Genomic DNA, 15,845 nt, shown 5'->3' on the forward strand with positions numbered 1-15,845 from the left:
AGGGGTTAAAAGACGTATACAGTGCCTCTCAATGACGATCACAAAAATCATTCGTTTCCACTTATCGCTCATTGCAAATCACATTCCTTTCAAGAAAACTTCTTGCCATGATGAGATCTACAAGCTTTGGAGCCGTTCTCGTTCTCGGCGCCTTGGGTTTGGCCAACGCCTATCTCGTGGACCCACCAACGACAGCGGCGGCAGATACTGTATCAGACTGCAGCGGCTGGGTAGTCACGATACCCAGCGATACTTGCTCATCTCTCGCGACGGACAACTATATCAGCGAAGATCAATTGAAGACATACGTAAGTTGATAGTAGACATAGATCTAGCAAAGTCTCTAACGGTCATAGAATCCGTCAATCGGCACGGAATGTAAGCTCGTCGTTGGGAACTCCTACTGCATCGAACAGAACTGGGGAGTACCACCGCCGCCGAAGCCTACTCCATCATCGACGGTGGCTCCTTCGCCGACTAATGGCGTTGCAACTCCGTCTCCGATCCAGCCTGGCATGACCACCAACTGTAACAAGTTCCATCTTGTTGTGAGTGGTGATGGTTGCTATGATCTAGCGTCCACCTACTCCATCTCTCTGGATGAGTTTTACTCTTGGAACCCGACAGTCGGCACTGAGTGCACAAGCCTCTGGACCAAGACCTATGTTTGCGTTGGCTTGATTGGCAGCACACCCACGCCGAAGCCCACCTTCACTCCCGCTCCGTCCACGACGGTGAAGCCGTCAAGCACTGTCATAACGTCTACTGGCAACGGAGTCGCAACGCCGACGCCCGTGCAGCCAAGCATGGTTCCAAACTGCAACGGCTTCTACCTCGTCAAGGCTGGGGATGGATGCTATGATATCGCTGCAGCAGCGAAAATCCCTCTTGACTCTTTCTATCAGTGGAATCCCTACGTTGGGACCGACTGCTCGAAGCTATGGTCCGGGTACAATGTCTGCATCCACACAATCGGATTCACTGCACCGGTCTCCTCAACATTCAAGACCTCTACTGTCCCAACCACAACGAAGCCAGCTTCCAACACACCGACTCCGGTACAGCCAGGCATGATTACGGGCTGCAAGAAGTTCTACAAGGTCGTAGCCGGAGACGGTTGCTGGGACATTGCTAACAACAACAAAATTGCTCTGGATGACTTTTACAAGTGGAACCCCGCCGTGAAGACGGATTGTTCCGGATTGTGGGCACAATACTACGTTTGTATTGGTATCTAGTGGGGAAATGATCTGCCCGCACCTCTGACGGGTAATTATCGCGACCTGGGAATTTGGATGTGTACTTTCCTTTGTGAGATCATGCTTTTGTAATCAATATAGTGTCTTTTTTGAGTCTCATGGCACCTGAAGCTCCGCTATACTTTATCTGTTGCTTGAGGTTTCGCTGCTTGGCTACCAAATATCGGAATTTATGCTGTTCGCGAAACATTAGGAGTTTGCGACGTAATATATGGGTAGACATACTCTATAACGACTATTGCAGCTTTCGACACCTATCGCTGAGTGATTAGCCTTAAATCATGGTTGAATCTGTCGTCAGGTTGTTCAAGTGTTGCTTCATCAGCCGACGGGTCAAACCACGCTTGATCGCATACGAAGATGATCGTGACAGATCTCAAGGTATAAAGATTCAAGGTACATTCTTCCATTGAACTGATAGCACAAGACGAAGTTCAGGACGATGAGAGTATCGCCATGTTAAGAAAACAGCAGCTGGGCAAGGATGGACATCCTGGGAGATTTTGCGATACGCAAACATCAGTCGTCAAGGTACTCATCCGAACCAGTCCATACCCGGAGTTTCTTGGTCCGCTGCACTTGTGCATACCCCACGCTTCTGCAGATTGTACATCTCGGATTTAGCCTTTTCCATTCCCCCAGTCAGTATGAGCTCTGCTTCCTTCCTCTTCAGAGCCTCTGCAATTGTTATTGCCATCGCAGTGATCTCCTCTTCGCTTTCGTAGTCTCCTGGAAGCGAGCGAACTCGACGTGAGTTCTCGTCCGAAGGCGGCGCGCCGGCGTCGCCTTCGCTAGCATCGCTAGGTTCTGGCTCGTTCCTGAATGCATAACCTGTTCGATCAAATCGCTTCAAGTCCCCTACGCGTATCACTGTAAGCTTTGTGACTACGCCTTGATTGTAAAGGTTCTTGAGTTCAGGAAGTTCGTCGTACAGCCAGATGGAGGGAGTGTCGCTAGCATGGGCGTATTGTTTCAGAAGCATCTTCTTGTTGTCCAGCATGACGAATACTTCGCCAGAGCACGTTTTAGCCATAGCTCGGGACATGGCCTTGAAGTACTTCATACCGTTGTCCTTCCATTGCGTCTTTTCACCAAGGAGTCCGTTGAGCCAGCAGCACCTGGGATTCGAATAGTCCAAGCAGTAGTAATTATTCCCTGTCTCGCAGCTGTCACGCTCGGTGCCTTGTTCATTTGGCCATAATTGCTGTAAGAAATACATTAGCAAAGGTTGTCTGAAGTTTTTGGCTACTGACCCAAATAGTACGAAAAAATTCCTGCCTGATAACGGGCTGAACACAACCCCAATCAGTGGTCCAGCGCGATAAAGATGAGCCTCTGTAATCTGGATTGTCTTTGAACTTCTTCGCGCGTTGCCCATAGAATAAGCATTGTCCAAATGTAGCCCCCCATTTCATCCTTTGGATCATCGATTCTGGGGTAAATTGACCGAGGTTGACATTGGAAACTGATCTGGCTTTTTTTCCGCAGAAAAGGCATGGAGTCTTGATGAGCGGCCCGTAGAATGTAGGCTAAGGATGGGAAATGTCAGCAGAGAGTGACCACTGTTCCATCCAAGGCAATCCTACCGCTCGTTTTCCCAACTTCGATTGCAAGCTATACGTAATGACCTTTCCTCCTGTTCTCGTTGGCACTACATCTTCGTTCTTGATACCCTTCCAAAGATATCTATCAAGCTCGGGATCGTCGGCCGTAGTGTTAACTATCATGTTGTAACGAAAGGGGTGAAGATTCAGCGATTTTGAGTCAAGCTGCGGCATATCTTCCTGTCGTGCAGACCAGACGAAGGCGCATAGAAGCAACCATAGTGTGAGGCGGGCCATGATACACGAGCTCCAGGCACCAGTTGCTCGAGTACAATCGAGTCTAGTGATGATGAATAAAAAGTTGAGACAAGCTCCGGTCGCGCAAGATGGTGTACACGAACAGGATTGACAAGACCATAGGGGAGCGGGCGCAATCGTCAGCCGTTCAGTACTCGTGTAGCGTTCTTGACAGTCTAGGCCGGCTAAGACTCAGCTTGATTACCTTTTTCCAATATCTCCTTTTCTCGGAGTCTCGGGAAACGAACGCCTGACCGTGATATCAGTGCGTCCGTGGACCCTGTATCAAACCGACATGGAAAGTTATCACTTCCGTGCGATTTCCAGCGACAAGCTGAGCGATTGCCACTAATATCGAGCTGACATGCACTAGGGTATCCTCAATCCTACGCTAGGATAAACTTTCGCAAGATTTCACGTTGAGTGCAAGGCGTTCACCAATTTCATGCATGCGTATTGAACCTAGAGCATGCAGGTGCTTAGAAAGGATACAACCGAGCCATGTCGGTTATTGCGGTCGAGGCGGAGAAGAGACTCGATTTGTTATCAATGACCTACAAAAATCCAACACATGCGAAGAGATGCTGGAGGCCTGAGATCAGACGTGCAAGCGGGATCTTGTCCCGTCAATCTTGTCTTTTCTTGGCTTGACAAGTCTCATGTAGTTCAATTTAGCAAAGGCTAGTGCTGACCGTGTCAGGGAGTGTGTGGGGTGTACGGAGCATCTTCACAACTTCGGGAGACGGGAGCACGATCTTGCTTTTCGATCCTTGGCAGGATGAGGATAGTGCGGGCCGCCTTGTAATATCTGGTGCGGCGCAGTCGGGTCCGTGGATTTATCCGGAAAATCATACCAACGCCTTGAACTTTCGCAAAACCTCTCTAGTGTTCAGCGCAAACTCGCGACAGGGGTAGTGATGCATCCAGGCGTTCTTCGACTGCTCTAGTATTACCGTGTCGGGCGACATCTTGCCAGGGGTTTTGCTTGGATACGCAAATGGCTGGAGAAGGAGTATGCTTCGTGCGCACGACAGATCATTGTTTCTGCAATACTTTGACGGATCACGCTCATTAGTTCCTCCACTCTGATCTTTCCCTTGTAGCAAGAGTTGGCGAATTCGATCTCGAGTTTACAAGCCATGTATGCATCTTTGAAGCTGCTTTGTCTATCGATATTTCTTTGCACTGTTTTATTGGCGGAATGTGCAATTCAAGCAACACGACCTGATGGGGGAAATGCCTTGCTTAACCCTGCTCGCATCGGAAGGGCGCAAGTACTACCGCCTCCGATCACACCGAACACCAGAACAGAGCTTTGGCAAAGAGCAGAGAAGGGAAGGTGTGCAGAAGGCGAGCCATGTGCTGGAGGTGAATGTTGCAATGGAAAGACGTACGTCTCCTGTTCCCACAAAAACTTCATAACTGATAGATTCTAGGGGTTGGGTGAGTCTCCATGATCTCAAATTCGTTATATTCAGATCAATATCTTACATGCACAGTGTGGGTCAGGAAGCGACTTCTGCGGAAAGGATGTCTGCATTTCCAACTGTGACCATAAATCGGAGTGCGGCGCAGGTGCAGCTGTACCTGGAACAACGTGCCCTTTGAAAGTCTGCTGCAGCGGATCAGGGTACTGTGGCGTCAAAGCAGACTACTGCGATGATACATGCCAAAGCAATTGTGAGGCTCCCGCATCTACGCATGCGCCATGATGGCTGACTTTGTCACCTTTCTCCAGGCGAACAACCTGGATCCAGCGAGCCCAATCGCGGAGATATACGCAAATTGGTCATTGGGTGCGTACTATCTCCGAAGATGATGTCTTGCGCTAACTTGTACCAGCTACTGGGCAGGGTGGAGTTTGACGACAAGAAGTTGCTCCAAACGAACGATCGATGATGTCCCAGTTGGCTCGCTGACCCATCTCAACCTTGCGTTTGCATATATCGAGCCGGAAACATTTGAAATTGTACCCATGCCACGTACCTCGGACGATGTCTTCTCTCAGATCACAAACCTGAAACAAAAGGCGCCAGGTCTCAAGATCTGGATCTCGTTGGGTGGTTGGACATATAGCGATAACAATACCGATACGCAGGCTGTTTGGGGAGATCTTGCACGCACGGGCGCCAATCGGTACAAATTTGCCGCGAATCTGCACAAGTTCATGAAGACATGGGGATTTGATGGAGTCGACCTGGTAAGTCACCTTTGGTGGCATATCCTGGGCAGAGTTTCTAACACGATCAAAAGGACTGGGAGTATCCGGGTGCACCAGGTATGTTGCATATGACCGTCCCCTCAATACGATTGACTAAGTCGACTCTTCAGATCGCGGGGGTAAACCGGATGATCCGGGTAACTTTGTTCTTCTTCTCGAAGCACTCAACACGGTATTTGAGCTCGCCGGAGATGATTATGGTATCTCGTTCACCGCACCCTCTTCTTATTGGTATTTGCGATGGTTCAAGATCGACCTGCTTTGGAAATACGTTTCTTGGATCAATCTTATGTCTTACGATCTGTGAGTGTGACATTTTACTTTGCGAGCAGCATGGACCTAACATGTGGATTAGACATGGCAGCTGGGATGCGCCCGGCACTTACATCGGTCCGTACGTCTATGCACATACCAACAAGACAGAGATCAAGGAATCTCTTGACTTGTTCTGGCGTATGGGTGTACCTGCAGATCGCATAAATCTGGGTATAGGGTTCTATGGTCGGTCGTACACCCTCGAGGACGCGAATTGCAACAAGCCTGGTTGCAAGCACTCAGCACCTGGCGTGGCTGGGCAATGCACCGGTGAAAGCGGTATACTTTCCTTCGCCGAGATTGAGTCATATATCAAGCGCTTCAACCTCGAAAAGATTTACGATAAGGAGGCTGGAGTGAAGTATCTGGCTTGGGGCTCCAATAATCAGTGGGTGTCTTACGACGACGAAGAAACGCTCCAGGACAAGGTCGATTTCGCGAAAGAACAAGGGTGAGTATTCTTGTCACTCCCAAGCCAATGCCCACTGATTTGAGATTAGTCTGCTTGGTCTATTTGTTTGGTCTATAGACCTTGACGACACGGACCACACGGCACTGAAAGCCCTCTTAGGCGGAAAACTCGATGTCTTTGCTGAGCAAAACGGATACGATTCAAGCGCTATTGATGAAGGTGATTTCGGCTCTGCGACAGGAACGGAATGCGCATGGTCGTCCTGTGGTACCACATCGTGTGGTGCTGGCTATCAGTCAGCTGGCGCTCAGCAATACTGCGGCATGCGTGACGGCAAAGCTCAGAGGCAGACTTTGTGCTGCCCTCTGAAGTCAACTCCGGATCCAAAGAAATGCAGATGGTCTGGAGGTCAACAAGGTATCGAGGGGTTCTGGTGCTCAGGCGCTTGTCACGACGGCGAGATACCTGTTGTATCAAGTACGGAGCCCTATATCGACGATGAGCACCTGTCCTGCTGGTTTGGCTTTGCACAATACTGTTGTGAGAGTTCTACTGGTGGTGTCAACGATGTATGTGGTTGGACAGATGAGTGTCTGAATTTGAAGGATGGGAGGCCGCAGAACTCAAACAGTCTCAAAAGCGTCTGTGGAAGTGAGTTTCGTGTTGACGTCATTCTTAAGTTGAGCTAAAAGACCCCGTAGATCGCAACTTCGTGACCACCAAACGTGGAACATGCCAAGGCAACAAGGGCGTCTCCTATTGCTGCGACAAAGGCATCGACACATCTTCGTGTTACTGGAACGAGGGCGGCAATGTCCCGATCTGTTCGAACTCGGAGTTTTGCAGTTCAACCACTAGCAAAATCGACCAGGATCAGCACGGCGGACCAAATGGCGATGGCAAAGGAGATGGTACACACGAGTGCAAGTACACGATACCTCAACAGATGGGCGTCTGGTCGTGGTACAATGCAGACCTCGCCTTTTGTTGCGATACTAGAGGCATGGGCAAGGTAACCTCTCCCGATGCTCGTGCTGACTTGCGGCTTGCTAACTGTGCCAGGAAACCATCAATCTGCCCGTGCCTTTGAAGTAAGTCACTCATCCTCCAAATCTTATGTGCGTGCATCTCTGATAAATCACAGAAACCTGTTCCCTACCCCTGGACCCGACTCGAACACCGAGAAGATTACCATCAAAGTTGATCAGACAATGGGTGGCCAAATCACACCAGGAAATAGCAACGATCCTGATGATCATGCCTTTGGCTTTTACATCATGTCCGGCCCCGAAGACGAAATCACGACAGTCAACAAACGCGATGGCTCACATTGGGAACTTTTCGACTGCGACAACTCCGTCGGCGAGAATCGCCAAACTGTGAAGGCGGTATGTACGGACTCGTCTGAAAACAGTAATTGCGACATCATTTTCACAGGTGGCCTGGAGCACACTGTCGTCGAGATGCCTAGCGACTGCGGCCCTGGCAAATATGCTGTCGCGAGGAAAATGGAGTCGTCGACCGCGCATGCCCACATTCGACACAGACTGGAGAAGCGGGGGCTTAGCGATGCCGCTGTATACGACTTCACATTCGACTACGACTTCACGACGTTCGAAAAGCGCGCTGATCAGTCTAATGTTTTGGTACGCATCGACTATAGTGACAACCCTGGCTATTGGGATAGCATTATCGAAGCACCTCCTGGAAAGCACAAGCGCAAACGAGACCTGGAGATTGAGACAATGTTCGGTGGCAACAAGAAGGCTTGGCTGGAACACACTTGGCGCAAGGAAAAGCGCGAGCTGCACTACACTGAGTTGCACAAGAGATGGTGGTCAGGCAGCTGGAAAGAATGGTGGGACAAACAAAGAGACGTCGACATCAAGTATGAGGGTGTCAGGCACCGGGTGCATGAGCAATTCAACATCAAGATCTTCGAGGAGACCCTGACAGATTGTGCAGAGTGGGCGGATGATCTATACTTCAAAAGCTGGGTTGAGATGGATCTTGACGTCCAAACGGCAGGTGGAGTCACCGTTATCGGCAAGCTTGGAAACCTTGAAAGTTTCGAGGAGTCTTCCGCTTGGTTCCGCACGGAGGGTCAGGTTACAGCGCAACTCAAGTTCGAAGCCTTTGGCAAGGTGTCCTTCCACACTGGTGATGTTGAGCTGTTTGGAGCCCACAATTTTGGCGCAACCTTCCGCGTTCCTGGTTTTGTGACCATCGGGCCCGATTTCCGCATCATTGGTTCACTTGCTGGAGAAGCACAACTGAAGATCAATGCAACGTATGAGATGGAGATGCCTGGGTGGGATTACTCGATGCGATATCCCATCCCCGATGGTGAGGACGACAAACCCGACGAGGAGACCACGAAGAAAGATGTTTCTGGATCCGGTGGCCATGACCCGTTTACTTGGGACCTGGACGCCTCAGGCAAGGTCACTGCACACATCATTCCAAAAGTGACATTCGGCATTGTGTTTGATAGCTCTGCAATATCTAATGCTGCGGTAAGCATAAGCGTGAGAGTGACAACACTGAAAGCGTCTGACATATGAATAGCTCGATCTGGGTGTCGATTCGTATGCGCAGTTGTATGCGGATACGAAAGTTGGCAGCAATCAGCCCTTCATCTACTGCTACGGTATGGATGCTGGTGCAGAGCTCTTTGGAAACATAGAAGCGCCAACAGTCTTCAAAACCAAGTGGAGCAAACATTATTCCCTTTGGAGCGACGAAGTGAGTCATATGCAACCTTCAGCAGAAACCTACTGACGCGATGAACAGTATGCTGTCATCCCTCGATACTGCAGCGATGGGTCTGCGTAGTTGGAACAGCGAACCCTGGCAAGGGGCGGCGCTAGTTGGTGGGCGCTAAGTCGTGTAATCTATTTTATCCGAACGGGTGGCTTCCGGGCTGTGTAGAACCAGGGTAATATCCACCTAGGCTGCACTTTCACACATATACAGTCCGCCGTCTCGAACACAGACAGGCTACTTTCAGCCATAATAGCAATTATCTCTACCTGTGCGAAACGTGCGCGCATCGTTGACAATGTCTTCTCAATTCGTCGCCCTACCGCAAAGTGTTCTTTCCGGTATCTTTGCTCAACTCTTTCACGACGATTTTGCGGCATTTCACGCGCTTCGCGTTGTGTGCCGCGTAAGCAGAAGTTCTTCTGAGGAGTTTTTATTTCGCGAGATCTCGCTTGGAGGTGTGAACGACGTTGAAACAACAATCCTACAGGGAACGCGAATGCCAGGTCAGGCGACCGGCGAAAAAATAAGATGCATTCGAGTCAGACCCGTCCGATATGATCCTGTGATTTGCGAAAAGCTCGTAACGTTACTGGTAGACTGCTGGAGTCATTTGGTGCAGCTACAGAGAATATCGTAAATCCTACGCGATCGCACCACGGTTCTAGAAAGCTGACACATCACAGATGGGAGACTTCGTACCCCTTCCCACCTTCATTACAGGCACTGTTGGTAGATCGCCCTAACATGCGACTTACCTACATCAACAACGATCGTGGACCTCATGCAATGGACAAGGCTATTCTTTCGTCTTCACATCTGGACAACCTGGACTTTACTGCTCTTGCATGCCGACCAGAAGCCGTTTGCCCATCGGAGATGTCCGAGCTGAAACAGTGCCTACTCCAAGCCCGCAACCTGAAGACTCTGCGTTTGCAAGTTGGCGCCCTTTCCGGGAGAAGGAATGACGACTATCAAGAAAGCCCACTCAATCTTCCGTTTCAGGACGGTGATATGTTCCCGGCACTCGAGGAGTTGACCTTAGATCCAGAGCATCAGAACTACTTTCCAACTGCAGAGAGCTGTCAGATGTGGTCACGTTGCATGGATTGGGGTCGGCTACATACCCTAGATTTCGGTCACGGTACCCCTACAGCCCTTCTACAAACATTGACAGGACGTGTCTCACAGCTCAAGACTTTCAACTTCGGCTTCTGGGAAGGTTACACGGGCGCTGCGAGGGCCTGTTGGAACTCGAACAAGGACATGAAAGTTCTTGAGCATTTTCTCAATTCAATCGATGCACTGAGAAATGTGAAGACGTATTGTCATAACGACGACCACATGCAAATGGTGCGGCCTAAACTTCTAGCCAAGCATGGACAAAGTCTGCGTAGTTTGGAAGCAAAGTATTGGAGGAGCGTAGCGTGGGAACCCGAGCACTTTTACAATCTAGCGGAGACAGCCCGAGGCATAAAGATATTACGATTGCCAATGAAAGTGCAGATAAAGGAGGGAACGAAGAGGTCGAGCGTATGGCCGGACGATCAGGCTACAGGCAAGACATCGGCCGTCGCACGTTTGAAGAAGCTCTTCACCATTTCTAGCTCGCAGAAGCATGGTGTTTCGTCGCTGAAACCCTCGGCTCTGTCATTCTCGCCATGGACACCGCCGAGCGCCGCGACTCATCGATCTGTTCACTCAGCGCTAGCTTCATTTCGCCATCTCGAACAGCTTCACCTCACATGTTATCTAGAGGTAGACTCAGACCAGCTGATTTCATACCCGAATTCATGGTCAGTGGGTTCACCTCAGATCAAAGAGAAGGTTGCCCATGGATTAATGCTGCGCTTATGGCATGACTTTGGTCGGGAAAGCGCGATTCAACAAATCGAAGTGGCCTTCGTCGCAGCGGGTGGAAGTACAAAGATATGGCACTATACCGTCTCCCGAAAATGGGAGAAGAGAAGGTCAGATGGCATATGGAAGGAAAAGGTTGTAGTGGAGATGTGGCAAGAGGGGAAGGATTACGATCCGAGCACTTTCGATCCATTTGGTTAAAGGATGTTATCGTTGAGACACATTCCTAGTTTGAGATAATGTTGTCGAGCTCCGTGTGGTCTCAAGTTCATGCGATATTGCATAGTGTTTTTGCACTTTCGTCAATCATCCCTGTGTTTTGCACAGTGCGGCCATATGTCCTCCCGGTGGAGGCGCATTTCGAACCACAACCCGAGGAGTAATACCGAAGTCCTCTCACTTTTTCGTCCGTTGCAATTCCTAATGATGAGGATATGTACATATAAAATGATCGTTCGCCTGCGGAAAAAGAGATATCAGCATTAGCCCACCTTCCGGGCCTTACGTCGATATGCAAGGCTTCAAAGATTTCGACCTCGAAAAGGATGTTGGTGACCTCTCGGGCAAGGTTATCGTGATAACCGGAGGTTTGTATATCGGTCCCTCAATGTTGACAGCGCCCTAACGATCATCTTAGGCACCGCGGGTTTAGGAGAAGAAAGTGTTCGAGCATTCGCGGCGCACAACCCTTTGCACATCTATTTCACAGGCCGGAACATCATCGCAGCCAACACATTAATCTCCGACATCAAAGTTAAATACCCAACAGCATCGTTGAGCTTCATCAAGATGGATCTCTCATCTCTTCGCGCTGTCAAGGAAAGCATAGCGGAAGGGTTCAAACACGATCGCCTCGACATACTAATGAATAACGCTGGAATTATAGCCAAGCCAGCCGCCCTGAGCATCGATGGCTACGAGATCCAGTTTGCGACGAACTACCTCGGCCACGCGATGCTCACCAAACAGTTGTTACCCGTTCTACTCAAGACAGCCAAAGATCCCGACTCAGATGTGCGCATCATCAGCACCACCTCTGCGGGTTACGAATTCCATCGCGCCATCAAAGGTGGCATTTCCTTTGAGGAGCTCGACTCTGGAAGCACAATGTCCAGGTTGGTACTAGGGGGGTGGATCCGTTATGGCCAGTCTAAACTCGCGACTATCCTTTTCACGAGGGAGCTCGCACGTCGGCACCCAGAGCTGACATCCGTGGTGATCCACCCGGGTCTCGTCAAGACACCCATGAATACCGAGATGGCTGGCTTGAGCAAGTTCTTCGTGAATGTAACGTCCCGGCTTTCGGGCGAAAAGTGGCTTGAGCCGCACCAGGGTGTTCTGAACCAGCTTTGGAGCGCAGCCGGAGCGGAGAAGGGAGCATTGAAGAATGGAGCATACTACACGCCAGTGGGTGTAGATTCGACGGAAAGATTGACAGCAGAAGCTAAAAATCAAGCTCTAGCAGAGAAGTTGTGGGAATGGACCGAGAATGTGTTGCTCAAGGTCTGATAAGTGCGGCTGGGTGGTTTAGCAGTACTCTCTCCACTTACTGAGAATATACTCCTTTCCGACATCTCATCAACTCAGCTTCGTCATTCCTATGGACGATGAGACCCGTGACTGTGAACTATTTACGTCATACTTTCCGTACCGTGCTGAAAGCATATAGTTCGTGGATCGAATACCGAGCAATCTCAAGACCAGACGTTGAGTATCCAGTATGTCGTCTCAAATCAGCCCAGGACTCAGCTCATTCATGTATGAGACCTGTTCTTCAATTTACCACAAGGGAAAGTTCTACGTAGACACCTTGAGATGTTTCTTTGTTTTCCTCTTCTTCTTCTTCTTCTTTTTTCTGGTACGTGGAGCCACAGCCTTGTTTTCTTTACCGAAGGCGGCAGCTGGAATACCGCATCGAAAACCAGTTGTTGGGAAAATTGTGACGCGCTTCGTTGTCTGGAAGGGTGCAGGTTGGTCGCTCGACGCGCATTTAGGACAAATTCGATGATGGTGTCGCAAACCTCGCGTGGAGGCGATGACAAGTCGACACGCACGGCACTGATGATGTGCGGACGGACGCAAAAAGGGAAGGGCTGAAGCACACACAGACCCAACGAGGGACCTCCGAGACTAGCTGAAGACGCTAGGCTAAATACATATATAAGCTTTGGTCGGACCCGCTCAGGCCTGTTGTTCGCAGCTGCCCGTTTCCACTTGCTCGCTTCTACCGCGTGATGCAGAAAACTGTCAGCGCCTTCTACTTGGCACTGCTACCTGGAAGCCTGGAGTACAATGGCGCCCTACATGCAACATTCTATCTCGTCGCCCTTCCAGACTACTGAACTCATATTATCCACTGTGATTAGTTCTATCCAAATCGTTCACAATTTCGATTAATTCTGTCACCTATGTGGCTTGACATCCATGGTGTTTAGCTATCTTTGACTCCGTCGGAAGTAATAAACACTGTTCGTGCTTGCTAGGGTAGATGGTAAAAAATACAAGGGGATGAGGAAGAGAGAGACAGAGAGGGGTAGTGAGGTCGAGTTGACAGGAGAATTGAGGAAGTAGGAGTGGGGTTTGAGCATGCGTCATCGACCAAGATTAGACTTGCGGTGTAAAAAGTAACAAAACCAACTTGCAAATATGAACAATCACGATTAGAATCTGGAGATCGATGTGCAAGATTAAAGATGTAGTTTATGCTATAGAATAAACTACTGAGGTATCGCAGAGGTATATAGTCCTTCCTTTCCTTCGTGTTATGCTTTACTTTACGTTTCGCAGAACCCAAACATTACTTCGTACAAGTGAGTCATTCGTGTCATTACAACATGAATAAAACACTATCCATTACTCCATCTAGTGAACGGAGGCAGTGCGGTTGTTCTTCTCGGTGTCGATGACAACGGAACCGTTCCTCTCGATCATGGCAGTGCCACCCTTCTGGAGAGAGCTCTCGACGAAGGTGTGGGTTGGGCGCCACTTGGCGGAGGTACGAGGAGTAGTCTCAGCCATCATTTGGTCGACCTGCTCGAGAGACAGACCCTTGGTCTCAGGAACCAAGAAGTAGGTGTAGACGAAAGCGATGGTGCAGAGACCTCCCCAGATGAAGAAGACAGAGGACCTCAGGTTGCCCTCGTCGGTACCAACCATGTAGGGGGTGATGACGGCAATGATGGTGTTCCAGAGCCAGTTGGAGGCAGTGGAGAGGGCAACACCACGCGAACGGATGGGAAGAGGGAACACCTCACCGATGAGGACCCAGGCACCAGGACCCCAGGTAGTGGCGAAGAAGAAGATGAAGATGGCAATGAAGGCAATCTGAGCGTTGACAGCGGAGATGTTGTTGGCGCGAGTGGTACCATCGGGGAGGGTAGAGGAGTTGTTGAAGCCCTGAGTAACACCGATGATGGCAACCAAGAACTGGCAGATCAACATACCGAGGGCACCGAAGAGGAGGAGTGTTCGGCGACCGAACTTCTCCATTCCGTAGAAAGATAGAGGGGTGGAGCAGACGTTGACCAGGGTGAAGACGAGCGAGATCAAGAAGGTGTTGCTGATGGCACCGGTCGACTGCAAGAAAGGTGTGGAGTAGTAGAAGATAAAGTTGACACCAGTCCACTGTTGCATCATCTGGAGAGAGGTACCGAGAATGGTCTTGCGGAGGTTGGAGTTGGACTGGAAGAGAGAACCCTTGAAGCAGTTGGTCCATCCAGCGAGCCAGCCACCAGCAGGGATAAGCTCACGCTCGTACTCCTCGTTGGCAATGATCTCGGCAAGTTCGAATTCGACCAGAGACCTGAGGTGGGCGGCATCGGGGCTGGTTGGGTGTACACCACGGATCTTCATCAGGGACTTCTTGGCCTCATCGGGACGGCCGCGCTTGACAAAGTAACGAGGGGAGTCGGGAAGGCAGGCGATACCACCACCCAAGATAAGACCCCAGGCGAATTGGATACCGATGGGAATGCGGTACTCGCCAGTGTCACCGCGGTCCTGAACGGCGTAGTTGACGCAGGCAGCGAGAAGGAGACCGATGGTGATGCAGAATTGGTAACCGGAAACGAGCGCACCACGAACCTTCTTGGGGCAAATCTCGGACATGTAGAGAATGACAATAGCAGACTCGAAACCGACACCAACACCGGCGATGGCACGACCAGCGACAAGGAGGTCACGTCCGTTTGCAGCCATTTGCAGGACAACACCTAAAGCGGGAGTTAGCGGCTGATCAACATGGTAGTACATGCGGGGACTTCATACCGATGATGTAGATGAGACATCCCAAAACGATCGTCCACTTGCGACCAATCATGTCGGAGAGATCACCAGCAATGAGAGCACCAAAGAAGGTACCAGCGGAAAGGATCGACACAATGAGCGAGGTGTTGCTGGAGCTGATAGCGCAAGCGCCATCGGGGGTATCAAGACCCTGGGGGCATATGGGTCCCTCGACCTCCTCGATGAAAAGAGGGGAGTTGAGTACACCGTTGATGTATCCTGAATCATAACCTGTGGGATACGTGGTCAGTGGCCGAAATCGCAAAGGTTGTCGATCATCATCTTACCGAAGAAGATACCACCGAAAGAAGCGAAGGCACAGAGGAGGTAGGCCTTCCATGTAACGGGGCACTCAGTCATGGTGACATCAGTGGTAGCTTGGATGCCCTTGGGGTTGGCGGCCTCATCGGCCATGTCGTGGGTGCTCATGTTGAGTGATGGAGCGAAGGTGTAGGCAGGGGAAGTTGACGATGCGCTCTATCTGAAGCTGTGCAGGTAGAACTCGCAAGCGGCCTTGGACGAAGAGGTGAATCTGAACGGGGTGAGTTGAGGGTTAATAACAATGCTGGAGATTTGAGATCTAGCTGTTCTGCGCAACAAGCGTACCGCAGAAATGGCTAGGTAACATTGCGTCTCAGCTAGTCGGCGTCTGTGCTTCTCTGTTATTGGGTGCGTTAGCCCGGCAGGCCAGTGAAAGGTGTGCGCCACTGGCCATCTGGGGTATGGTCGCCCGCGTTTTGCCCTCTCCAGCTCTTTCTCCAGGCCCGACTAGCCTAGCAATTTGACAAGTGTCGGACCGGCATTTGAACCGGCTGTGATTTGTCCTTGGCAACCAGCGCACTGACCGCGCAATTTACAGTCTAGAACGCTTCCAGGTTTTCAGAGCCGCA

General features: G+C 50.4%; 4 protein-coding genes across 4 annotated transcripts; 2 read left to right on the top strand and 2 right to left on the bottom strand.

Moving 5' to 3' along the window:
• Positions 1-107: 107 nt before the first annotated feature.
• On the top strand, positions 108-1,238 carry GT037_010938 (uncharacterized protein; the record flags this gene model as incomplete). The annotated part of the gene is made up of 2 exons (XM_038935985.1): positions 108-308; positions 357-1,238. 2 exons carry the CDS (start codon positions 108-110, stop codon positions 1,236-1,238), a joined length of 1,083 nt encoding a protein of 360 aa, XP_038781356.1.
• A 556-nt stretch (positions 1,239-1,794) lies between these two features.
• On the bottom strand, positions 1,795-3,100 carry GT037_010939 (uncharacterized protein; the record flags this gene model as incomplete). The annotated part of the gene is made up of 3 exons (XM_038935986.1): positions 1,795-2,463; positions 2,513-2,788; positions 2,846-3,100. 3 exons carry the CDS (start codon positions 3,098-3,100, stop codon positions 1,795-1,797), a joined length of 1,200 nt encoding a protein of 399 aa, XP_038781357.1.
• Positions 3,101-4,536: 1,436 nt separating this feature from the next.
• GT037_010940 (glycoside hydrolase family 18 protein) lies at positions 4,537-12,180 on the top strand (the record flags this gene model as incomplete). Its single annotated transcript, XM_038935987.1, has 15 exons — positions 4,537-4,543; positions 4,786-4,888; positions 4,943-5,300; positions 5,354-5,378; positions 5,432-5,624; positions 5,677-6,087; positions 6,137-6,699; positions 6,750-7,060; positions 7,111-7,139; positions 7,193-8,564; positions 8,617-8,793; positions 8,842-8,879; positions 9,498-10,781; positions 11,158-11,258; positions 11,309-12,180. Coding segments are annotated over 15 exons (5,844 nt in total), but the record flags the coding sequence as incomplete, so codon positions are not given.
• A 1,353-nt stretch (positions 12,181-13,533) lies between these two features.
• GT037_010941 (general substrate transporter) lies at positions 13,534-15,384 on the bottom strand (the record flags this gene model as incomplete). The annotated part of the gene is made up of 3 exons (XM_038935988.1): positions 13,534-14,882; positions 14,938-15,186; positions 15,243-15,384. 3 exons carry the CDS (start codon positions 15,382-15,384, stop codon positions 13,534-13,536), a joined length of 1,740 nt encoding a protein of 579 aa, XP_038781359.1.
• Positions 15,385-15,845: the final 461 nt, after the last annotated feature.

This window comes from Alternaria burnsii (assembly GCF_013036055.1).
Source record: "Alternaria burnsii strain CBS107.38 chromosome Unknown 749, whole genome shotgun sequence".
NCBI lineage: Eukaryota > Fungi > Ascomycota > Dothideomycetes > Pleosporales > Pleosporaceae > Alternaria > Alternaria burnsii.